Source organism: Cottoperca gobio, chromosome 12, assembly GCF_900634415.1.
Source record: "Cottoperca gobio chromosome 12, fCotGob3.1, whole genome shotgun sequence".
Classification (NCBI taxonomy): Eukaryota; Metazoa; Chordata; class Actinopteri; order Perciformes; family Bovichtidae; genus Cottoperca; species Cottoperca gobio.
The window spans coordinates 10877765-10903488 of NC_041366.1; the positions used below are offsets into that span (position 1 = coordinate 10877765).

Below are 25724 nucleotides of genomic sequence, written 5' to 3' on the forward strand. Positions count from 1 at the left end.
GATTTTGCCAATAGGTTTTGAAAACCAGCTAATAAAGAAAAATTGTAAGTACCAAGGGTAAAATAGCATTTTGAAAAGAGAGAGTAAAGAAAAAAAGAGAGTATGAAAAAGGGAAAAATAACAAGTAAGATTGACGATTAATGTCACTCCTCCAGAGAACAATACCTTTCCCTCAGGAAAGAGGAAGAATGAGGCATCAGCTACACCATTAGACTGTCATCAACAGTTCATTTATCTTTCATCACACTCTGAAACACAGAAACACTGAAGATGGAGGTGGAGAAAAAACATAAAACCACAGATACTCCGACACCAACATAGACAAACAAGACGTGCAAACAGTGTTTGTTGATACTCGTATTCAAAAGCCTTTTAAAAACACGTAGACACACGTTCCTTGCCTTGACAGTTGTACCAGTGGACACACTCGGACTGAGACGCACATGCCATTTTGGAAGACATACTCACAGAAAGAGAGAGCACCACACAGTTGAAGAAAGACCCACGGTCAGAGGGAGACAGATGGACAGGGTCGGAGTCAACAGCAGAGACGGTCAGTTTGTTTGTGTGACGGTGTTCCTTTGTGTGAAAGTGTCTTTGGATGTTTTGTTTATGTTAGTTGGCGTTGATCTGCCAAAACCAGGAACTGAGCTGTAAAACCGTGATGACAACATGTCGCCTTACTTTGACAGAGAAGTAACTATGTGTCTGTTGATACATACTTGATGAAAAGTGGCTTTAACTTTCAAATAACCAAATCACCATTGAAAACACAGATAACTAGAAGGGCACTCGGAGAACGCAGACCTCCGCCAATGCCGTTTCCATAAGTGAAAAAATAACACGTGATACAAATCCACTCCAATATGTTATGAGTTGTTCCTTGGCCCACATTACACCCTTCCACCAAGTTTCATGAAAATCGTGTCAGTAGTTTTCACACAATCCTGCTGTCGAACAAACCAACAAACAGAAAACAGAACCTCCTCGTCCGAGTTACAAATCATATTAGGCCACCATCTAGTTGGCCAATAATGAAAGAAGTTAAGAAGTTTAATTAGAAATCATGATCAAAAAGCATTTAATTACCCAGTTCTACATTCAAAATGTTAAACTTAATGTGTAAGATATATCTAAATGTCAAAATTAAAACTAGAACTCATATTGAAAACGAGTTTTGCTTTCGGGTGAAAATCTCCTGCTTTGGGATTTTCAGGATTTCAAATCAGCTGAGGAAGAAAAGAAAAGAAAAACTTAAGTGCTAACTACAATTTGTACTTACTTGTACAAAGTACTCACAGCTGACAGTATTTGTCCCTTGTGTACTGTACTTTGCGTTATTTTTGACAGGTTGACCTTCATTTAAGACTACAGATGATTTGGCCTCATTCCAGCTGTTGGTCGTATATCAAAGTGCTGATTACCAGAACTTTTATTTATAGCTGACAAATACCGCTAAGTGGCTTTTCACTCCAAAAGAGCCATCTGTGTATGGAAATTAATTAATGACAAAAGTACTGAGTGAGCACAAAACAAATTTAAGCTGTAATCAATCTGCCAGTCGATGTGAGGCCACAAAGGGGTCATGGGTTATTTATAATAACTTCACACAAGTCTCACTGCAGCTGTTTTGGTAGATTATAAACACTTGAGAACATTGAACATCTTTTAAAAGGACATGTTTGTATCTGGCACTTATTGAGATATTTAGATAAATTAAATTTGACTGCACTGAAGTCGTTTGACATCATTTAAAAGGCCAAATGTTTCCTTATCCTTCTCTCGGTGCATGCTAGCAATACAAACGCACAATTTACACATAAATATACACATGTGATTTGGTTAATTCAGAGCTAAAGCCTCCTTCCATAAGTTTTTCCTTCCACTGCGACTGTAAGTGTGTATGTCAGCGTCTGTGTGTGGGTGTGTAGATGCACGTGCGTGAGTCTGTGTTAACTCACTGTCTCTGGGTTCATGTTGAGAGTCAGTCTTGACAGGGGTGGGGTCACTCCAGGAGCGGCTGAAACTCTTCGATCTACGCTCAGCGAATGCTAGTGCAGGCGGGGAGAGATAGTCACACACACACACACACACACACCAACAAACCCGCAAACCGGCTGCTTCCTCTACACACTCACCACCTAAAGCACATACGTGGAAAGGCGGATGCAGTTCACAAATATAGTGTACATACGATGCCATCCTTCCTCCGCACAAACAAATGTCACGCAAACATACACGTACAGTATGCTAACAGTCTTCAACATTATGAAGGATCCTGCTGCTCAACGTCAGGACGGATTTAAAAGGTCTATCCTTGTTTCACAGATTTACTGAGCCTTGATAAAATCAGCTCTGCTTTGAAGAGTAATCACTGTGCTCTTAGAATATTTTTAGACTACTTGAAAGTGTTTGACACGGTTAATCAACAGTGTCCCTGAAGGCAGCATTTTTGCTGCTGACACCAACTTGTTCTTTTCAAGTACAAATGTCTTTTCATTAGCCGTAGCATTTATAAGGTCAACTTTTTTTTATTGTTTTTAAAATAAACTTTCTTTTGTGATGTAGATATTGCAAGGTTTTCTTTTAGAAATAACTTGTTAACACGTCAAAACATTTCGTAACCACATGGTTTTTAATGATCATTTATTTGATTGGCATTAGGATCAGATTATGTCACTATAAGACTACTCTATAGTACAAAAATCTGCTATGGTACTGAATTTAGTAAGTGTAGTGTAGTAAGTGCAATGATAAGTGAAACTGGGTTCAGGCTCCTCTGCCAAAACAGTTTTTTTCAAATCTCAAAATAATGTTTTTCACACCTGATATAATCATACGCCACTCTTACACATTTACCTCTGACCTTTTATAGTAATGGACTAGAAAATTTGTGTTTACATTTATAAAGCTTTGACATTTTCATCAAGTTTTGCACATACTGTATAATTTTAACACGTATCACCTTTCCAAGCTATTTAACCAATGTTTAATTCGCCGGGACATACAGTAGATTAATAGCTGATCTTAGTTTGTCCTTTCCATTAAAGCCACATCTAATCCAGAACAATGAATCTATACATTTCAATGTTCAGCTTCTTCTTCGGATACAGACACACACCCCTCCATCATTACCAATCATCATCATCATCATCGCTTTTTGCCTTTTTTAAATTATATATATAATTTAGCGTCTTTGTCTTCAAACTTTACAACTAACCGAACAAACAAACCCCCAAACATTCAAAGCGATGCAACAGGAAAAGACCCCCTACACACTCATACATACATACATACATACATACATACATACATACATACATACATACATACATACATACATGCACAGAGTATCGCTGGCTTATCAGCACACACACTGATGAATATATAATCCTCAAGATAATGCAGTAGAACGTTACAGAATCCCAGTAAAAGCAGCAGCGCTTTGGTGCCACACGCGTGCAAAAGACACACCAGAAAACAAACAGAAAAACAGATGATGGCGAGGTGAACAACATCACAGTCAATTTGAGCAAACATATCAACCACACACACACACACACACAAACACACACACTATCTCTGACTCACTCTGTGCTTTCATCCTCCTGCTGCCCACCATCCGAAGATGCTTCCGGAAGTTCCTGTGGGTAGAGAAATTAAAGCAGAGAGGGATAAAAGAGGACAGAGAAAGACCCAAAACATAAAGAAGGAGGAAAGAGGGAGGGGTGAGCGGGAAATGACAAAGCAAGGGAAGACAAATAGGAGAGTTTAGTGTCAAGCTTCTTTTTCTAGGTTAAAAAAGAGATAATTATAGGTAAATATACTAATTTACTTGTCAATGTGAGTGGAAAACACTGCTCACAGGCGCGGTGTGGGTGTAGTGTACCACATTGCCAAATCTTTTTATCCTTTTACAGTATAGATTTATGAGACACAGGAGATTCATTCATGTAACAGCAGCCAAAAGGGAAACCCTTCTTTAGTATTTTGTAGGTTGTGATGCATCAGAGGGAGGTTATTTAGCAATATTTAAGACACATTTCAAACTGAAAATCAAAGGCAATATATCAACTACTCTTTTCTTTTTAACATGCCTTACATAAACATTTTTGATAAGGATCGCCCTGATATGGTTGTTGAAGAATAGCGACTAAGACTTGTGTTAATAAACACGTTTAGAAGATCCTGTAGATCCTGCTACATAGTGAAAATATAATCATTGAATGTCATTAAATTTAAAGATTATAATTTAAAACACTTGTATTAACAGATGCCAAGAGGACTTTTCTGTTCTGCGCTGTCATCAGCTGCTCCCACAATCAAACAAAAACCACAAGTCTCCGCTCCATAAAATAAATTTCACTATTATTCATCTGAACCATGAAATCCTACCTACACAGGACAGATGAAGAGCCACCGTCCTGCATATCTTTTACTAGTTTGGTACAGCACATATATTCCACGTTTGTTTCAGATTCTTATTGGGCTACATTATGTATTTCTTGAGCACTTTTATATTTACACTGGAGGTCAGACGGAAGCGGTGCACTTTTGTTATTTTTTTCCCAAAGCCTGTGTCATAACCAATTTCGCACCAGTGCTCCGACATTCACCTTAGTGACCTTAATCTGTCCGAGGGTGCGACAGCCGACTGTGAACAACTGCACTTCCACTGTCGGGGGGGAAAAACTGGAGAGCACAGCACATAAATCAGCTGGTGGATTTGTCGATACCAGTTTGTGTATCTGTGAAGACATCGGCTAATTTTCTGTCTACACCAGTAACAGACTCTATTTGAGTCTGTCACTGTTTACAGGATGAAAAACAACACATTTAACATCTGTGGTCTAAAAGAACCTTGATGCTCAAAGCAGGCTTTCCTCATTATTCAAATGTAGTTATGAACCCAAACTCCTGCATCTCATTGAGGCTAATCACGAGCTAATGATGCTGTGCAATGGAAAAAAAATGTTTTTCCGTTGAGAACTGTGGTGTCAGCCGGATAGAGCAACACTGTAATTTACACTGACTACATAAAGATAAGCTTTATACACATTTGCCAAAGGGTAAAACAATTTAAATTCATACTAATTACCTTTTGAACCTCCATATTTTGGACACGTTATCGCAGTCACACACATCTCATGACAGAATCAAACTATCAAATAAAATGCCGTGTTAAAGCTGACTATAGACTCGAGTATAGTTTCTCTTTTTTTTTCTTGTTGCAAGGTTTCGCTACGTGCATTAGCCTCCTAAAGGTCTGAGTGTTTTCATGTCTCCTAGCAACAATAAAAAACTCTGACGGCATCATATATTTGTAGTCTATAGGTAATTAAATATAGAGGCTTTGCATTACCATCTTCCACTTGAAATCCATTTAGTGTATTTAACCACAAAGCAATAGTCTTTGTATAGTTTTCCCCGTGACTTCCTGCCTGATACTGACATGATGTTCTATGCAAGAGCCCCAGATAAACATCCTTTTATCTCTCTGCCTCCCTCCCATATCGCATCTACACAGTTTCAGTACACAAAGCTACCAGTCGACTTATAATTAATGATCTCAGCATGTGGTTTATGTATGTGTGTGTGCGTCCATGTTTATTATTATTGGTGGTGGAGAAGCACATAATAATAGAAGCAACATAAAAGGATGAATTAATAGAGTTTGGAGTCTTTGTCCTTGGTTTACCTTATTAGAAATGTCAACAAAACAACTGCTAACTTGCAACATTAAACGTTGCATTTCACTGCTAATCTTGTGAGCAAACATAAATTACATCATGCCAGAACATGGTGTAATAAAGAGCAAATATAACTAAGTATTGATTACAGACGGGTGACTGTTCACTATTACTTACGTTGCACTTTAAAAAAGAGATCTTAAACACACTCATACACGGTCACCCTGAATGTCCTGAGCTTAAACCTCAGCTGCAGATTTAGACAGAAAGAGAAGAAATGTGAGCGAAACCGTTGCCTCCTCCACTTTCAAAGAAAGATAATCTGACAGGTCCTCCCTCTCCTCTTCTTATGTTATTTTTCCTATTAATATGATCTATATTTTCACCTCAACTTTCACATTTTACTTCAATTTGATTCTCTACTGGCTGCTCTTGTTCCATCTTCTCAATATATTAATTTGAACAAGAATGAAGATCCCGCCTGCATTATTCCATAGACTTTTCAAGTGATGGTTTCAGTTGGATGCAGGATTATTTTCCCAGTGGATTTTTGTGCAAGGAGGCAAAGTGTTCCTAAAACTTGGTTTTGCTATTTCTTCCTCATTTTCAAATCACTAATTTTGATTAAATAGCACACAATGTTAATGCGCTGATACTGCAGATGGATGACAGTGAGTGAGATGTGAAAGGAATTGAGATGTACTGCTCGGTGTCATATTCGCCATCTGCCCCTGTGTGACGGAGCATCTGGGCCCCGAGTGGGACGCTTTCTGAACTTGTTACTGATGTCATTACTCCTGCAAGTGTTACAGAATCTCACTCCATATTTATTTTACTTTTAGAGAAATAGAAATTCATCCTGTTTTGTAAGGGTAGGACAGAAATGAAGTCTGCTGACTGTCAAACTAAATATTTGCTACTCATGCAGTTAGTTTAGGTTGTGGCTGAGTACAATACGAGAAGATGTATCTGAGTTTGTTTAGTTTTGTCTAAGAATAAAGATCCATGGGTGGCATTAAAAATAAGGCCTAGAAATTGGGGCACTGTGGCAGGGCACTGAGTAGATCCTTTTCAAAGCTGACATCCTCACCTTGTGCCACGTTGTGACTCTTTGGCTTAGTAGGATTAGACGCAGCTGTAAATAAGTGACAACGGAGCTATAGCCAGAAAAAAGCACGAAGGCAAAGCATACCCTGGCAGGGGCCGCTTCATACCTCTGTAAGACTTCTGCCGAATCCTGCTCCCTCTCTCTTCTTTTTCTCTGCACAAATCCCCGTAAAGCTCTCCCGGGACGTGGCACAGTATTAAAGGGATGAGAGAGCGAGAGTGCTGGCGTAGCGAGGGGTAGAACAGTGCAGGGGGGGAGCGTTTAACTGCAGGGTTTATTTGGCTGTGAAGTGGAGGCTGTTGTAGGTATAGGCAGCAGCTCGCTTTGAGTATAAAGACCAGAGAGTCAAATCACATCACTGCTCAGGTCGCATATTCTATTCACACCTGCAACAAATGTGTCAGTCTGCGTGTGGTATAATCCATCTTCCAATAGAGACGATGGTCTTGTCACCTTATGTGTCTTTTCAGTAGTTCAACTTGAGATATAATTATTTAGTTTGTTTTTTGGGGAATTTTATGATTCCTGATACTTTCTCAGAATCAGTCATGAATACTTGTTGTATATCCGTATGTGCAGTTTAAAGGAATGTTGCATTTGTGTATAATTCTGCCCCTAGAGGACTGCTGGCTCAACCAGCAGCTCAACTTGAAATAATGCACATTCTCCAAAGCTGTGGTTTTAATACTTCCTATTCACAGACTGGTGCTCAATTTTCATGGATAAACTTTGAATATTACAGCTGTAATCAGCCGAACAAGAGTTCGACAGCAAAGACACTTGCGTTGTTGTGGAAGCTTGCCGTTCATTTATATCAAAAATCTTCTGGCTAGCAGAAAGCGACACCACTTTACGTGTCAAAGTACAAACATGGTGCGAAGTTCATCACTGTCGATGTGTGATTATGCTTTCAACAGACTTACTTATTGTTGTTAACCAGGAAAGATGTGACCCAACAATCCTGTGAAGCTGATTTGTCCATAGCAGAGACGGAGCTGCAGATAAACCGTCTCTAACCATGCTAAACATAATTCACTGACTCTGGGTAAATTGTAGGAAGTAGCCTGTAAAATTCCCCAAAGAACAACATTTTCTTCCTAAAGGTCAAAGCTGGCATTCTTCTTGATTTTCTTACTAAAGACTAAAACCAACAATGTATCAGTCCGTCTCTCAATACTTCCTGACTTCTCAGCCAGTAGTGCAAACGGCCTGGCACTATGGATGGCAATGTTGTTTGGTCACTCTGTCGGTTGGTCAGCCACTTTGTTCAAGACTTAAATATCTCACCAACTATTGAATGGATCTTCATTAACTTTGGTACAGAAATTCATAGTCGCTACAAGATGAAGCCCTGTGGCTTTTTGCCTTTTGAATCATCATCAGGTCAAAATTGTAATTTGTCCAATACTTTGATTTATCACTAAATAGCTTCAAAACTATTGACAAACTAAGATAATGAACGACGTAACTTTTAAACCTGCTAATGATCAGAATGTTAGCATTGTCATTATGCTGCCATCCTGCCATAACATTTACCTCAAAGCACCAATGGGCCTAAGTATAGCCCATGGAGTTTTAGGATCACTATTTTAAAAGAGATCTTTAATCCACAAAGGTTATATATTTGTAAAAGTTTCCCATTTTTTAAAGTGTGTAACATCCTCCCAATGTAAAGTCTATGGGGCGAAAGTTAATACATGGGCAAGACTAGGTGTAGGAACCCTAAAGCTCATGTACAGTGGGCCGCACCACACTGAAGTAGACTTGTAAGTAAGAAAACGTTATGGCTTATGTGCTTGGCAAACAAATTTATTCAATTAAATTGGCGCCATTTTGGAGCCCAGTATCCAGATTTTCTAATATATACATGGTATAGCCTCATATAACCACTAGCATGACAGTTGACCTTTGGTCTTGTTGGTCAACAATGAATACCACAGAGGAATAAATGCATCGGCAACACAGATAATTGGTTTTGGTCTTTTCATGGGATTTGTTCACATTCGGAAACAACATAGAATATCACCTTTAATATATCAATATTAGAATATCACCAGATTTATCCTTTTTATTATTGTAAGAATCTTAAATAAACCCTCAACACTTACTTCAAGCTAGCAGCCAGAGGTTAGCTTGGTCAACATACAAAGAACTTGAAAGCGTTTATAAGCTGCTTGGGTTAGTTGGGTTTAGTTAGGCGAGATGCGATTGTGTTCATGTCAAGACTTGGTTTGGTTTAGGCATGAAACACTATTGCTGTTATCAACTTCCATGTATCTGATTGTTTAACCGATTTCTCAGCTCGCCTGTACAAACCTTTAACACCTAACTTGTTCTGGTTCGATTAAAACAAACTCAGGTCCGTTTGCTCAGTTACAACGGTTAATTTGGGGCTGGAGTGAAAGCTGCCAATCCAACCCTGGTAATGACCAAACAACTGAACTGAGACCGCCTGAAAAGGTTGGTCTCAGTCTGCTTCCAAGCCTCATTCGTGAAATCTTTTCAGGAAGCGATCTCATAATTGATTTTGTATAAGGCCATGAATATAACCTATTTATGCACATCTACGCATAGTCTATGCACGTCAGAGCAGGTATTTTCCCTGATTAAAAGGTTTAAAAGCTGGTAAAACTGCTGTGCTTGTATCCTACACAGTTCATTAAGTCCATTAAAAAGTGTGACAGTGATACCACAGTAATAAGCCCTGAATCATTAATGTACAAGATGCCTCATGCGTCTTTGCGCTCCTGTCCGCACCAGCAAAAGGGCATAAATATTCACATCAGAAGCATAAAGTGTTGCATAAACTTCTTTAAGTGACCGGACTTTGATTTCCCTGCGTGGTTCCTGATGATGAAGGATAACAATCACCAAAACTGTCCAATTACAAGTTACCTGTCAGTCTGTATAACTTCATCTTTACTGTGAGTTGATAGCTGAAATTTGACTGATAATTCACTTCTTTAAGCAACAACTGATTTATAGTTTTACCAGAAGGCACTAGGGATCACATGTTAGCACTATAAATACTTGTTCTTAACAAATCTCTCCAGAGCCAATTACCACAGTCAGTTCCAAAAACGCCTAAAGTCCGCCAGCACAAATTTTGTGATAATTGGCGATGGCGAAGGAGCCAGATTAGAGCACTAACATGACTGCCACAACAATCTTAAATTGCCAAACTCTTATCTAGCGTTGTGTGAGGGCAGGTGTGTGTGCCAAACTGACAGAACTGCTGGGTTTTGGTCACTGTATTACACTGGACTATATCCCTGCTGTTGCATCAACATCACGTAACTCAATTTTCCCCCTTTTTGCCTTTAAAAAAACCTTAATTCAAATAAATGATTTGTGCTGCCTAGGTTTCTACCTGACGAATAACCCTAAAAAAAGGATCCAGTCACTTCCTGGTTCTACCTTGTAATGGTTTGTATTCAGCTGAAACTCAATCACCCAGCCCAAGAATGAAGGTTAAATGCTAGACATCAAAGTTAAGGAACAGCAGTAAGTAAGAACAAGAGGTAAGCGAGCTAAGAAGAAAAGGAAGCAGACGGGGAAGTATACTCACGAGATCCTGTTTGAGTGTCCCGTGATTAATTAGCACGCAAGAAGAGGGGAGAGGGAGAGAAAAACAACACATTTTAGGCACCAGTGAGTAATGAGTCAAAAAAACAGAAAGGAAGAACTGGGAGAGGCATAATGAGACAAAAAGTATGTGTCATAGTTGACCTTGCTACTGGTCTGAGTTTATTTAATTGGCCAGATGAACAACCACTTTTATATATTGACTGAGTCTGCCTTTGTGTTCAAGCACTTTTATACAGACCCACAGACTCATTCTCACTCTCACACACAAGTTACTACTACTACTACTACTACTACTACTACTGCTACTGCTACTGCTGCTGCTGCTGCTGCTGCTGCTGCTACTGCTACTGCTACTACTGCTGCTGCTGCTGCTGCTGCTGCTACTGCTACTGCTACTACTGCTACTGCTGCTACTGCTACTACTACTACTACTACTACTACTACTACATACTTGATTTAAAGAAACACACTTGCATGTTTTAGCCCATGAACTGCAAACTACATGTACTTTACATTACTGCCAATCAAGTTCACATTTTTAGCCATGCTAGTAACATAACTTTGGGGAGGAAATGTTGGTCGGTTGATGGTTCGATCCACCACTTTGACTAAAATATCTCACAAAACTTTTGTATGTATAAATTCTAATAACTTTGGTGATCCTGTGACTTTTCATCTAGCGCCACCCTCAGGTCATCCAGTACATCCAATACTTTTATTCATTACCACATACCTGCATATATTGCTACTGATATTAGCAAATGTTAACATGTGAACACACTAGACTAAGATGGTGAACATGGTAAACATTATGCTTCCTAAACAGCCACATTGTAACCATGTTAGCATCTAGATACGACTGTTTACCTCAAAGCACCACTATGTTTAAGTACAGCCTCACACAGCCGCTAATATGGCTGCAGACTCTTAGTCTTTTTTGTTTTTTTAATCAGATTTAAGGGAATCATTGGTTTATTAAAGCACGTTATAAAAAAAATCAACTTGCAGATACTTGTAACTTGCAAATCAAACGTTGTGGCAGTGATAGTGAGATATGCTAATCTAAGATGTCGAATGGACCTTCAAGTTGAGCTTTCAAACAAACCTAGCTTACAACTACTTTTTCATGCATCACTTATTCAACTACAATTGATAAAACATTCACTATGATGGATTGTCCTCCTTGAGCAAACTTCAAGGGTCTTCAAGCTGTTTTTATAGCTCACTGAAATGAAAATCAATGGCAGCCTGGAAGGTAAAAAATCAATCCAAAGTAGCAAGCTTTGGAAAAGGGTTTGCTGTTTATGTAAAGTATGCAGTTTGTAGTTAATGGCCTAAAACATTCAAAAACACCAGTGAGGTCCGTTGACTCACACACCAGACTGACCATACACCATAATTATGACTGTATGTACATGTAAGACTTATGAGTGCTTGAAGGTTGGACACTCACGCCTGCATGGTTGTTGTGGCAGTTTGAAAGCTGAACATATTTTCCTTGGGGAACCAGTTAGTGTCTTCTGCAATTAGAGAGAAACATTATGAATCCAGGGTTAAGTAGAAAACAACTGAAATATTCTATGTGTCATATTGGCTAACATTGTCATAAATATATTAGAAATATGGAATCACAAAACCAGCGACGGCACCAGCACTTCACAGTCCAACACTCCACAAATGGAGAGAGGGAGACAGACAGAAGGAGACAGCAGAGGAGAGAGACGGGGGGACGAGTCAGGTATACAGACCACCACGTCACATCCAACAAACAAACCCTCAATCCCCACCAGAGCTGAGAAGAAATAGATTTGAATTGTAATACTTACTCACTTTAAAATATGTTTTACTTTAACTAAACCACACTTAGGTGTAACATCTGAGTGATTTTATTAGACTGACTTTTCACAGTAAAATAACTTAAAATGAAAAACTGACTGCAAAGTGTCTTAGTCATTGCTCACTAAATGCTCACTAAAGGGTTACGTGTGATGCTTTTACTGAAGTGGTCCTTGAACGAAGCCTAGAGTCATTACTTGTAAACAAATATAATTAAACTGTCACAAATACTAGACTAATGGGGAAGCAAGTTTAAATCCTTAATTTTTTTATCTAAAAAAGCATTCAGGCAAGTGATTGAATTTAGTCAAATGCTATTTCATCTCTGGTCCAATACCAAACCCGCCAAACCCTTCCACGGGGTCTTATGAACATACCCTGGCCCCCTCCCGCCCTCGTTTGGGATTCAGCGCCTCTCTTTTCCTCTGTGTCCTCCGCCCTCTCACCTCTCTCCAGCCCAGTCATCCGGTCCACACTCAACATCCGCTCTAGGCGTCGGTGCTGCTTGCCTGCCTCTCGGGACGCGCTCTCCAGGTCCAGGGAGCCCTGGCTCCGCGAGGGAGCGCTGGTGCATGACTCGCAGGCCAGCCCGCTGCACTCCGCCTCCCCTTTTCCACCCTCGCCCCAGCTGCGGATGTTGTGAGCGCTGACGGAGGTCTGCAGTGGGGGTTGAGACAGGTGATGGTGGTGGCCGTGGTGGTGTGATCCATGATGAGAGTGGGATCCAGCGACTGCTAAAGACTGCTGCTGGTTGCTACTGCTGCTTCCACTCGCCCCGCTGCTTCCTCCACTACTGGAGGTGGCATTGGTGCCCGAGACGCCGTGGTGGTGGTGGTTCCCGTGGTGAGTTTCGTGATGGTTCCCGTGATGAGTTTCGTGATGGTTTCTGTGATGGTGGCTGTTGCCACGGCTGCTGCTGGCATGGTGGTACTGGGTTGGAGACGACGTGGCGGAGGAAGGGGAAGTGGAAGGCTGGATCAAGCCACCTCTGGATCCCACCCCGCCACTCCCCGACTTCTCCTTCAGGACGTCCAGTTCTAGGCTCTCCTTGCTGCCCCGGCCGCTGCTCATCAGCATACCGCGCTGGGTGGTGATGGTGTACACGCGGGCAGGCTGCAGGGTGCACTCGACGCACTTCTGCTGGTCTTCCTCCGCTGAGAAGCTGCGCTCGAGGGACAGTTGGGATGCTTTGGTAGAGATGGTGATGGAAGGGGGAGGTGGCTGGTGTAAGCCCAGCGGGGGTTTCACCAGGCTGGGCTCCCGGTTGTCCTCACAGCCCTTGGTGGTGTTGGAGCAGGGATGGAGGTGATTGTTGTTGTTGGGGCCAATCGTGCCACTTGGCGACTCCGGGTCGGGACCCACCAAGGTTTCACACAGAAGATGAGCTAAAATAAAGGCAAAAAAGACAAATATGAGTGTTTAGAGTATGACGAAGACACCAAGGAGAAGAGAATCATCTTTCTTCGGTTATCAGCTATTGCGGTGATACGATGATCGCAGCCTGGCATTTAAACAGAGGACAATGTGAAGCAGGTGGAGGACGGAGAGCACAAAGGAATAGGGAGAGCAGCATAGAGGGATGGACAAATGGCTGGATGGCTGGGACGCTGACCTGATCCGTTTCGGTTTTCAGGGTGTGTGTGGGACAGGTACTCTCCAAATGCCCGCGCTGCTCTGTGGGGACACACACACACATGGCACACATAAAGACATTAATTCATGGGTGGAAAGGAGGGGTGAGTTGAAAGGAGAGGAAATGGGAGGGTAGAGAGGAGAGAAGGGCAAGGGAATTGTAAATGATAAACCTAATTGCCTTCTTTGTAGGCTTTTGCCACCCACAGATTAGAGATGCAGCTGTTTTATCTCCACACTTCAGGCAGCCTCAGACTGAAAGAGAGACAGAATATGAGACAGCCGGATGAGATACAGTGAAGAATTGTTCGACTTCATTTCTCAGTGTAACCTGAGTTTGCGTCGGTGGATGTAATTGCAGTTGGCAGAAGTGTGTTTGTTTCCTTTTTTCATACGCACACAGAATTTATGTGTGTATGTATACTGTACATACTGTGTCAAGAAAAATACTTAACCTTGACAAGAATTGAAGAACATTAGTTGGCAATGTGCTGGAAATACATGCTGTGAGCTCCATAACCACAGTACTGCATTTTCTCTCGGTCTCTTTTGCTCGCACACAGAAATATTCAGAAAATAATACGCTACAGACTTCCATTCAGCCACATATAGCTAAAACTCAATATCATAGAGGGCTCCAGCTTTTAATAAAATAGCCCCAGGTCTCGCAATTGAATGACACTGACCTCCTAATGTTCCTCTGTGTGACAGGAGAGGAAAATGAGCCAAGAGAGACAGGGAAAAGGAAGACAAATAACTTCGAAGATGTGGTTTCAATGTCAATCTGGAACTGAGAGGAAATGAACCGCAGCAATAACTATTAGGAATAACGATTCATGACTATAATTACGAACGAGTGGAGAGAGGAGAGGAAAATGTGAGAAACTCTAATACCGTATGCTATTAATTTAGTTTCTCCTATTGCAATGATCATGATTAGATTTCTCCAATTGCAGTTGGTCTGACAATCAAGCACAATCTCTTTCAAACTACATTTACTTGAGTATACTTGTGAGGCACTGGTGCTACTCATTATTTCCATTTGGTGAGACAATATACTTTCACTCCACTACCTTTCAGAGGAATTCTGCAGCTTTTGTCTGTTATTTAATTAGTGCTATAGTTTAAATTAACCTTTGTGTCCACAGCTGCAGATACAGTATCAAGGGCCAATTAAGTGTTTAGATCCTTCAGTACATTCAGGAAGGTGGCCTGTTTTCCTCATGCAGCTAGTGTTGGAGGTGACTGTGCAGGAGAGTCCACTGAATACAGGAGAATCAGTGGGTGAACGCTTCCTTCCTGGCAGCTCTGTCAATTATTCAAGCCTGTCCAACACAGCAGGCACACACACAGTAAGAGCAGGAGTGCAGTGAGAACCGACTTCTTTTAAACATTTCTCTGATGCGCCATCTTTCCTTCTCTCCTACTAACTCAACCCTGTTGACAGAGATACAATTTGACCTACACAGCCTTTTTTTTGTTTTGTTTTAGGTTTTAAAACCAGATTTGACCTGTCTGAAAAGTTAATCGAATGCTTAAGTGCCTTAAACCTGCATTCTTTCTAATAGCCAGCAGGGGGCGAGTCCACAATAATATATCCATAATATATCAGATTGTATAGTAGTCTAATGACCCTACTGTTTTAATACCTCCTGTAAACATCTTCCTAACAGTTTGTGGTCTCAATCGCTAGTTTCAAGTCTTCTTCAATACAGCATTAATTTAGTGAATTTCGGTCCTATGTTGTGTAAAACGGACTATAAAGCAGGGTATGTAGTACCCAGATAATATCACAGTTAACATGGATTACGGATGCACCTTACTAACCACACTAGCTAGCTAGTGCTAGCATTAGCTGCTCATGACCTCACTAACTCGCTCCTCTTCAGCTCCACGCTCCCGTCTAAATATGGTCACTTCTGTCTCCAAAGAAACAAGATGGCGACGGCCAAAAAACAAACTTGAGGTTTCAAAGCTATAGTCCACAAACCAACGGCTGACGTCACGGTGACTACGTCCACCGACAGTCTGTGGTGTCACCTTAAAGTTACAAGCCTTGATATTTGTGTGTGTACAGGCACTTGGGTGTGTGTGTGTGTGTGTGTGTGTGAGAGAGAGTCTGTCTCCTTATAATATATTCAAGGGCAAAAGAGAAGAAAGGACAGAAAAAGAGACTGCTTGTTTGTGTGTCTGCATGCAGTAATGTAACAAGCAACTAGTCCCATTAGGACAGTTGTGATAAATGTTGTCTACGCTAGGTGTTCTTCTGAAGCTCTGAGAAATTGTCATTTTGCCCTCCTGTTTTATTATTCAACAGGCCAGGCACTCTGATTAGAATCAGAAAACAATGGTGCAAGAGACTCACATCATCCATTATACATGAGAGGAAACTGAGTTGGAAACGGATAGAGCAAAACGCCTCACAATCCATCCATTAAACAAACCCTCTATCTCTGTTGTCTCATAGCACTGTTTTGCACCCACTCTCTATATGATATGTGAGCACAATGGGGACTCAGGTGCATGAGGCGGCAAGGGAGAGATACCCTGTGCACTTGTGAAACAGAAAGGAGGAGAAGTAAGAGAGGGAGAAGAAGAAGAGGGCCTGACAGGCAGAATAAATAAAAATGTGTCCTGCATGCTCTCAGACATGTGACAGGGGTTTGGGGAGAGAAACGAGTTAGGGAGGGGAGTTTCTGAGGAGGAGAGACGGGATTATAGCAGAGAGGAAGAGGCGTGTACAGAGAGAATGGGGGCATATTAAAAATGAAAGGTGGAGTAAACTTGAGGAAACAGAGGCAGACAGAGAGAGCACAGTCAGGACATTGAAGAAGAAAGACAACAGACTCTGTTTCTTCCTCATAACTGCATCTTTGTAAATCAACTCCACCCGAAAATCCTTTTGCGTCCTTTCACCTCCTAATGGGCCTGTTAAGTACAATTTCTTAATGCTATTAAACATGGAGTGACAAAGATGGATGGAACAGGTTCAAGTTCAGTCTCCTGGAATCAGATCAGTTTAGATATTCTGACAGTGATGGAGGAGACAGGCTCTGTGGGAGTGAAATCTGTAACCTTTAACGGAACCTTTAACTCAGTTGTATGAGTTTCCTCCCTGTTTGCAAAGACTTGAAGTGTTATTGCGACAATGTTTTAAAAATGTTCCATGGTAGCTTGTTATGAGCTCATGGGAAACACAAAACCAAAAGTGTTGTGTGATTGTTTGTCTGAGTCTGTCCGCTATCACGCGTATCTATTTTATTTTATATTCAACCCAAGTTGAAAGTTAAAATTCTGAGCACTTTTTCCACAGTGCAGTGAGTAAGGTTGGGTTTTGTTCACATACTGATACTGATACTGTCCATACTCTGGTGTACCATGTACCTGTATTATTTAGTTTAAAAGCCCAGAACTCTAGCTTTTACAATAATGACAATAATTCACATTCTCCATTTCATCCATGTTTGCTTTGTTGTTTGTCTCACATGAATGAAAGTTAGATATCCTGACAGCATATCTGCAATGCGTTTCAGCTGCCAACTTAGATGTCACAGCGTCCTTGAACACAACAACCAGAGGTTTTTGGAAAGAGTCCCCAAATGAAATGACAAAACACCTTGTTTGTTATTGCCCTTCGAAATGAGAAATGTCTCATCTGATGCACCTATCTGCCATGTGACAGTAACACTGTGGTTTGTTAAGTGTAGGCACAAAAACCACTTGGTTAGGGAAACATCATGTTTGGGTTCAAATTACTACTTGGCTAATGTTAGAGGACAGTCGTGGTTGTGGTTAAAAGAAACCAATATTAACAGTCAGCGGGAAACGAGAAACATACAGAGCTCTCTCATCTCTGTATGTAGACTTGTTGCTCAAAAGATAACGTCACCTGACTTGCGATGGACAACAGTAATAATAACTACAGCCACTAGTCCTGTCCCAATAATAATAATAATAATAATAATAATAATAATAATAATAATAATAATAATATAATATATATTATTATTATTATTATTATTATTATTATTATTATTATTATTATTATTATTATTATTATTCATTATTATTATTATTTTAATAATAATTATAATAATTATAATTATAATAATTATAATAATTATAATCATTAAAAGAAGAAAAAAAATAGTTATAAGTACAAATAATAAAAATAAATATATAGTAAGCTCGGTCTCTATAACGTAAACATTTTCCGTTTTTGGTCATTTGGTGACATGTCTCCAACTACGATGCCATGCAGGGAGCTAATTCTCTTGGACAGAGCTCCTCTCCAAGAGTAACTCTAAGTTTGTTATATAAACTACTGTGGGTGAAACCTGGAGCTCCTGCTGAGTGAGCGAGTGAGAGTGAATATGAGCATATTTTGCATCTTGTCTGGGTCTACAGTTCAACACATACTGAAGCGTACTTAGCATTTCACGAGCTGAATGAGTCAGACACAATTACACACACTCTACTCCTCCTTAAACACTTTCTGACGCAAACTCCACTTACCACTTCGCAGACGCATAAAAGGATCCTGAAGAACAGGAAGATACACCTCAGCATTTCATTGTTTTTAATGGATCTACACAGAACAATGCATAACTTACTTGACAGATGGGAACATTACAAAACTGTAAACATACCCTTCATCTTTCTCAAGTGTGTGTGCTCACCAATGCAGAGACAGATGATGAAACTTTATTCATTACTTATTCCAGTATTACTTTATTCTCTTCTTATTTGACAGTTTTTTTTCCCAATTGTCCTGTTTTTTTAAGGTGCTTTTACAACTATGAAATGCTAACCCACATGGAGACACATGACATGTAATGTAATGTGCGGATTGTAGAAAGTCAATGAAATTAAATGTAAAATATAGCCCAGTTTCATTAAGATAATAAGATGGGAGAAAAATATCTTAACCCTTTCATGTGACAAATAGATAAGAAGGCAGTGCTTTTTTGCCATTCATTAAATTTAAGCTATAATTTTTGACCAAATGATCTCCACGGCTGCAAAACTGACCCTGAAGACTCTTAGACATAATGCTACTTATGGGAGAGCCATGTAGTACAATGCTGCGCCTGCTACATACAGTATTTATTTCCTTTATTGACCCATATCTAATCATAATGCCTTTTCCCTGTCGATTCTCATGCAGTTTAACACTGTGACCATATATCTTTAGAGGACAAGCGGCTCGAAGCTGAAAACAGGCCATCACTTCCCCGTAGGAGTGTTCCCACCGGTTTGAATATCACCAGAGCTGATGTCTCCCTGGGCGTCTCTCCACTGTAAACAATGGGCTGCCAAGCAAAGAGATTCCTCACTCTTAATGCTCCTTAATCGAATCCTCCTCTCAGATGGTCTTAATTGAATTGGGTTTCCTACACACACACACACACACACACACACACACACACACACACACACACACACACACACACATAAATGCACAGCGGGTGATGAGAACCTGTTGAGGCTTGTTGTGTGTGTGCTGAGGGCCAAAGGGATTTGGGAATGTTAATTACAAGTCTTGAAAGTGTGATGCATTATGGGACATTTGGGAACGAAACACCTGATCGTGGGAGCTGATTAAAATATCAGTACACTAGTGATGCGACACAACCGTGTACTGTACAGCGCATTTACACACACACACACACACACACACACACACACCACTCTTCTGTTTTAACATGCTTTTTAAAAAAAAAAATTATAAAAGACCTTTTTCACAGCAGATATTTTGACTTTTTTTTTATATAAAAAAGGAGAGTAGTTTTTAAATTATAGAAAGAAAAAAAGTTGTCAAATGTCATAAATATTTTGCAATTGACAATACAGTCTTTACTCAAGGTCCACTTACTCGCTCGTTCTGGAGCTTTTGGTGATATCACAATGTCTTCATATGCAAATGACGCTTGCTCAGTTGTCACTGCATTGTAGAAAAGTGCTCAGAAAAGAGGAACATTTCAACTTGGGTTGACTTGACTTGATTTTTTTTGTATAAAGAATACATTGAAAATAGAATGAAACTGCGCGATAGCAGACGGACTCACGCAAACTATTTCACAACACTGCTGGAGCCCTAATCATTCTTCAGACTGACATCAATAAAATCTTCCTCAGCATATTTATGGTCCATACTACAAAATAAATAAATAAATACACAGTGTATATATTTTTGAAAACATGAGTAAAAAGCAAAATAAGAAAGCACAATGAAGAACTTTAGAAAAGAAAGACGCAGTCTCCCTTTGTTGAGCTTATTATTTAATAAACAAAACTGTTACGTAACAGCCCTCGACCCCCACGAACAGAGTGACTGAAGGTCTACACAACAAAGAGTACCACCTGTCGATTTCCCTGAATAAAATAATTAAACTAATAAGACATTATATTTCATTCGCATCCGTCCATAAAAACCAATCCTTTCATCTTTCACACCCCCACAGCTCTGTGAACACTGTTGTCCGGAGCCCTTCACCCGAACCACAGCACAGCCCCTCCTCTCTGGCTGATAGGAAGATCAAAGCGTTTGCTTTTTCACTCAATGTCGCAGAATTCTGGTATGTAAATTGGAGGTAATCTCATCCTTTTTTTCCCCCACCTCACTCTCAGTCGCTCGCTACTTCTCATGAGCTGCTGGAGGGGAGAGTGTGACCTGTTTCATAACCAGCAATCTACAAACATGCATAAGATGCCACACGAACACAACAAGAAGCTTGTGTCACTTTAGTGTTTCCTGTGTGTTGCTTGTATGCCTTCGTATGAATGTGCTCATTCTCTATTGTGTGGTGTCCGCTAACAAGTCCTCATACCTCAATGAAAAATGGTCATCCGCTTTCCTAAATGATTCTTATGATCGTTTTATGATCTGGCACACCTATCGGTAGGACAAAGACGTTCTGGATATTGACATTGGTCCACATTGAAATATCTCAACAACTATTGGTTGGATTACCATCAAATTTGGTACAGCCATTAGTAGTCCCCAGATGGTGAAGTCTACTCATTTTGGTGATCCCCTGACTCAACCTGTAGCAAGCAGGTTGATATTTTCATTGTTTTAGTGGCATGTCTTGACAACTACGGGACGGCCATCAAATTTGTAGATATCCATGCGAGTGGTTTGGTTTTGGTAACGAGAACTTCTTGACTGGAGTTAAAGAAAGATAATATTCATGGTTAAGGATGGAAAAAAAACATCGTTTTCATGGTTTAAAGAAACCAACACGGACTATTGATAGAAAACAGGATGCAAACACTGGTCTCCCATATTAAAATATCAGAGGCTTTTATGCTCAGTTCTACAAATATCTAGATTAAATTTGAGTTGGTATATATTTTACATCACGTTATTTTCCTAATTGCTATTGAAAATTGAACAAACATGCTGCCTACTTTCTGTCTGCTTTGGGAGAGGACAGTCTTTCTTTGCATAGCCACAAGGGGTCAGCAGTCAGGAAAACATACAGTAAATACGACATATTTTTAGCCACTTGAATAAACGGCAATTACTGTCTTCACAGTAAGCAGTGCACTGGCTGGTTCATTGTGCAAATAACTGAAGCGTAACTAACTCAGTCCATGCCGTGACCTCCAGAAACTCAATCAAATGTTTCATGAGCTTCTGTCAGACTAAGGTTTATGCAAGAGAAACAGATTACAAAAGCTGTGGAATGATAAATGAGTTTATGTTCTGTGTAGATTAATGTGCAGTATGTGGGTGTGTTTGTGTGAGTCTTATACCTGCAGAGGGAGGACATTTCTTTAAGGGGCTAGGATTAGGACTTGGGTTTAGAGTTAGTGTTAGAATTAGAATTGGTTTAAAGTAAGTAGGCCATGGTGTTAGGGAGGTACTTAATTTAGATGTCAAAAGGTTAAGGTCATGCCTGAAGTGCTTATGGTTATGAAACAGATTGAATAAAGTTGAAGAGAAGAAAAATAAGTTTATAATGTGGAATTATGTTTGGATGTGTTGGCAAAGGATGATTACTCAGACTTTTATACACATACGCCTGCTGTCATTTTCCTGTAGGACTCTGAATGCACAGGAAAATGTGGGTGTGTCTTTGTGTGTACAGTATGCAAAAATGAGAAGGAAAAAGAAAGGAGCCAAACTGCATCATCAGGAGGTTACACTACCAGTCAGGCTGCAAATGACGATTATTTTCATTATCGAATGACTTTCTTAAATAATCCATTAATCTATAAAATATTAGAAAATAGTGTAAATGTCCATCCCAGTTTTTACAAAATCCAAGGGGATGTCTTTACATATCTTGTTTTGTCAGCCCAAACCCGAAGATATTAACTTATGATATGATATAATATTTCTGCAATTTGTGCATGAAAAAATTACTAATCGTTTAGTTGACTAAACATTGCAGCTCTAACTGGCAGAGAGGTGTGTGTGTGTGTGTGTGTGTGTGTGTGTGTGTGTGTGTGTGTGTGTGTGTGTGTGTGTGTGTGTGAACTTGAGTCTCGCTACTCAACCAGCAGTGATTTATATAATGATGTGATGTGAAAGCTGAGGTGACACTGTATCATGTTGCTAACTGGACACTAGCTGCAGTTTCAGATGACATATTGATTAGTAATAAAAAAACTCAGCTGTGTGTGTGTGTCTGTGTGTGTGTCTGTGTGTGTGTGTGTGTGTGGGTGTGTCCACCTTGTGTCACCATTCGTGCGTGAATATGCACCTCGCCTCACAATTCCCAGCATGCAGGAAGATAGAGCTCTGCCTGTCTGACCTGCTATAATCCAAAAATCATTTCACAAACATAAAAGTCTATTTTCCTCATGAGTTGCAACCAAATAGCAGTAAACTGGTAACAGCCTCACTGCATATTATAAGAAGAAAATAAAAGCTGTCTGGCCTAAAACAGAGGAGAGGGAAAATCGTTTTAAATCCCAACAATTACAGTGCAGATATTCCAGATGTTTCCAGATGTTTCACTGAGCTGCTCAATTTTTCTGTTGCCAAAGTTTATTCTGGTATTACACAAGGTGAGCACAAAATGTACAGACTGTATGCAAATGCAACATATTCTTGAAAATTAAATTGAATGAGAAATTGTGTTTCAGAGGTATAATGCTATAATATAAAGTACATTGCAACATAAATGGCTGTATTGGGGGGGGGGGGGGGGGGGGGTGTCCATAGAAATCTATAGGAAGTCCATAGATTTGACGCTGCAGACAGAGCTCTAGCATTTAAAATCTGCAGAGAAGATTTAGAGTCCAGCCTGCCCTTCAGACAGAATGTGAAAAGGAAGCCAGCATATGTAGATGAGATGGAGAGAGCGGTGTGTGTGTGTGTGTGTGTGTGTGTGTGTGTGTGTGTGTGTGTGTGTGTGTGTGTGTGTGTGTGTGTTAACACGTGCCTGGCTGCCTGAATACATATAGATATGTTTGAGTGTGAGGTGGAGAGATGCAGAGAAACCACCTTTGAAAGCTTGCTTCCACATTCGCGAGGTCGTGTGCGGGTGAAAGGCTGATCAATTTTGGATGTGGTTCAGTTGCATTTCCTCATCTACAGGAGGCAAGGTCCATTCTGCCATTAACCCCGAGAAAATTACACTCTGAATTTTGTGTGTGAAAGAGAGAGGGGGAGTATAAATAATCCAAAAGGTGTTCGTGTGGGTGTGTGTGTGTCAATAGCTACCAGTTGTATCAGATGTGTAATAGTATTTCAGTAGTTCCATTGAAGACATGAAGAAAAAAAACACTGTCAGCTTTAAGATCGTAACACACACACACACACACACACACACGCACACACACACACACACACACACACACACACACACACACACACACACACACACTTACTGTAGGCTACCCGCCCAGTGCACCCTCTGTAGTCACTTGCCATTGTGTATGAGCATCAAATTCTCATCTCAAGGTGGCACACACACGCACACACACATAAGAAACACAATGCAATGCATGCAAACAAGGCTCATGTACGGGCTGTCCAATGTAAAAGAAGACACATACACACTGAGAGAATGACGTAATAGTACATCAGCCCACGTCGGAGTCTGCACAAGTCAAGGTCATTCATTGATTGAATTAAAGTCACACAACGGGGCCTGCAGCGAGGCCACTGCTGAGGCGCAGAAAAGCTACATTTGTATTCTGATCTCAGTCAAGATCGCAGCTCGCTGTCTGCACTTCATGTGTGGACACATGAACAGTCACACGTTCTCTTCGGCAAACTGCAGCTTCAGCTCAACCTCAGCCATGCAGCCAGCACAGGGTGTAAATGGTACTTCAACAGCTGGATGCCGACTTAGCCTTAAAAGAAATCCATACAGCCTCATACAGTGAAAGAGTGAGTCGTTAACAGCTTTTAACGGTCTGGACACCTGCCAAACAGTCTGAGTCCCGCTTCTATTTCCAGGCTGAATAAATTAACAGCCGCTTACCAGTGCTGCCCTCTGTGACCGGTCCAATAACTGACCGTGATAGGTGATCACTGCAAACGACCGAATCGATTCAGTGATTGATTAATTGGCGGCTGAATCATTTGCCCGTCGGGATGTGAAGGCAGGCTCGTCGCTGCGCGCTGCGCTCGGGTCGATGCGGCCAGACAGAAAGCCGTTTTTGTTTAAAATACCATTAACAATAAGATGGCAGGCAATTGTTTCACAGCAGATGATAGCCGATTTTAGGTGAGAAAATGTACGAAGGGGACCGTGAGTCACAACAGCCCTCGCTTTACCTCTGCATGACTTTCATTACACAATGATGCTTCAATCACAACATCAGTAAAAGCTCCGGGCAAATATCCTCTTCCAGCTATATTTAGTCCAAATATAACAGTCTCGTTGAATTATAGGTCAACCAATAATATCAATATAGCTGGTTACATTTGCTAATCACAGGTGCAGTTTGGAGGGAATAAAGGCTCATTTAAAGAACACATGCACAGATGCACACCCCGGGGCTAGACGGGACAGTCGACGGACGTGCGAAAAGCGCAAAGAGCCTCTCTGCGCATTACAAAGAAGGGCTGGCTGTACCCAGGAAAGCGCAGTGAACATTCGGCTGTCACACATGGGTAACTTCGCTTGGGTTTCACCTGAAGGCTAAAATGCTTGCCATGTCTCACTGATGCTTCTGATTTAACGTGTTTAAAAGGCGGAGAACCATGTGTGTCACTCACCTAACTTTTGCTGCCACAGAGGAAATCGCATCGTTTTTTAAATTCTTCCTTTTGGACACGGCGGTTCCCATGCTGACATGGAAACGACGCAGACGGGGAAACAGTTCATTCCAAAGACACGGATGGAATGCGACAATGAAAACAGTATAAAAACCGCAACAACAAAAGAAAAAAAGTTGAAGGGAAATCCAGGAGCAGATATGTCACGCACGCGTCTGCAGAGCACAGGATGCACAGAAAAGAGGAATATCTGCCTCCCTCTCCGTGTTTCTCAGGATATGAGCACGTACGTGGGGTAGCTGCACAGCTGTCAGCGTGTGGCTGAAAATACACAAACCTCTCTCTCTCTCTCTCTCTCTCTCTCTCTCTCTCTCTCTCTCTCTCTCTCTCTCTCTCTCTCTCTTTCTCTCTCTCTCTCTCTCATTGATCTGAAAATGCAATGGGAGGATGGTGCGGTGGTGTTATCATCATCATCATCATCACAGGGGGGGGCGTGGAGGGACACTGGTGCCATCCACATATAGAAACCTCTCCCTTTCATCCTTTTTTTGGACCACTATGTATGTGCGCGTGTGTGTGTGTCTTCTTTTAGTTATTGCCTCGTGTTATGTAAATGGTCATTTTGGTAAAAGCCTCTTTCTCTCTCACACACACACACACACACACACACACACACACACACACA

At 40.8% G+C, this 25724-nt stretch overlaps 1 protein-coding gene across 4 annotated transcripts in view; it reads right to left on the reverse strand.

Annotated features, from left to right (window-relative positions):
* The window catches only part of nsmfa (NMDA receptor synaptonuclear signaling and neuronal migration factor a), a 40462-nt gene extending 15174 nt beyond the window's left edge, over positions 1–25288 (reverse strand). The window contains exons 1-7 of one of the 4 annotated variants that reach the window (XM_029445114.1): positions 25040–25288; positions 13835–13896; positions 12732–13607; positions 11840–11906; positions 10367–10372; positions 3592–3644; positions 1962–2051 (exon numbers count right to left, since the gene is read on the reverse strand). In XM_029445114.1, the coding sequence (XP_029300974.1) occupies positions 1962–2051; positions 3592–3644; positions 10367–10372; positions 11840–11906; positions 12732–13607; positions 13835–13896; positions 25040–25110 (1225 nt within the window). In that variant the 5' untranslated portion in view covers positions 25111–25288. Of the gene's footprint in view, positions 1–1961; positions 2052–3591; positions 3645–10366; positions 10373–11839; positions 11907–12599; positions 13608–13834; positions 13897–25039 lie in introns of all 4 variants that reach the window. The other 3 variants (XM_029445110.1, XM_029445113.1, XM_029445112.1) reach the window with 3 other exon arrangements.
* Between the last annotated feature and the right edge of the window lie 436 nt (positions 25289–25724).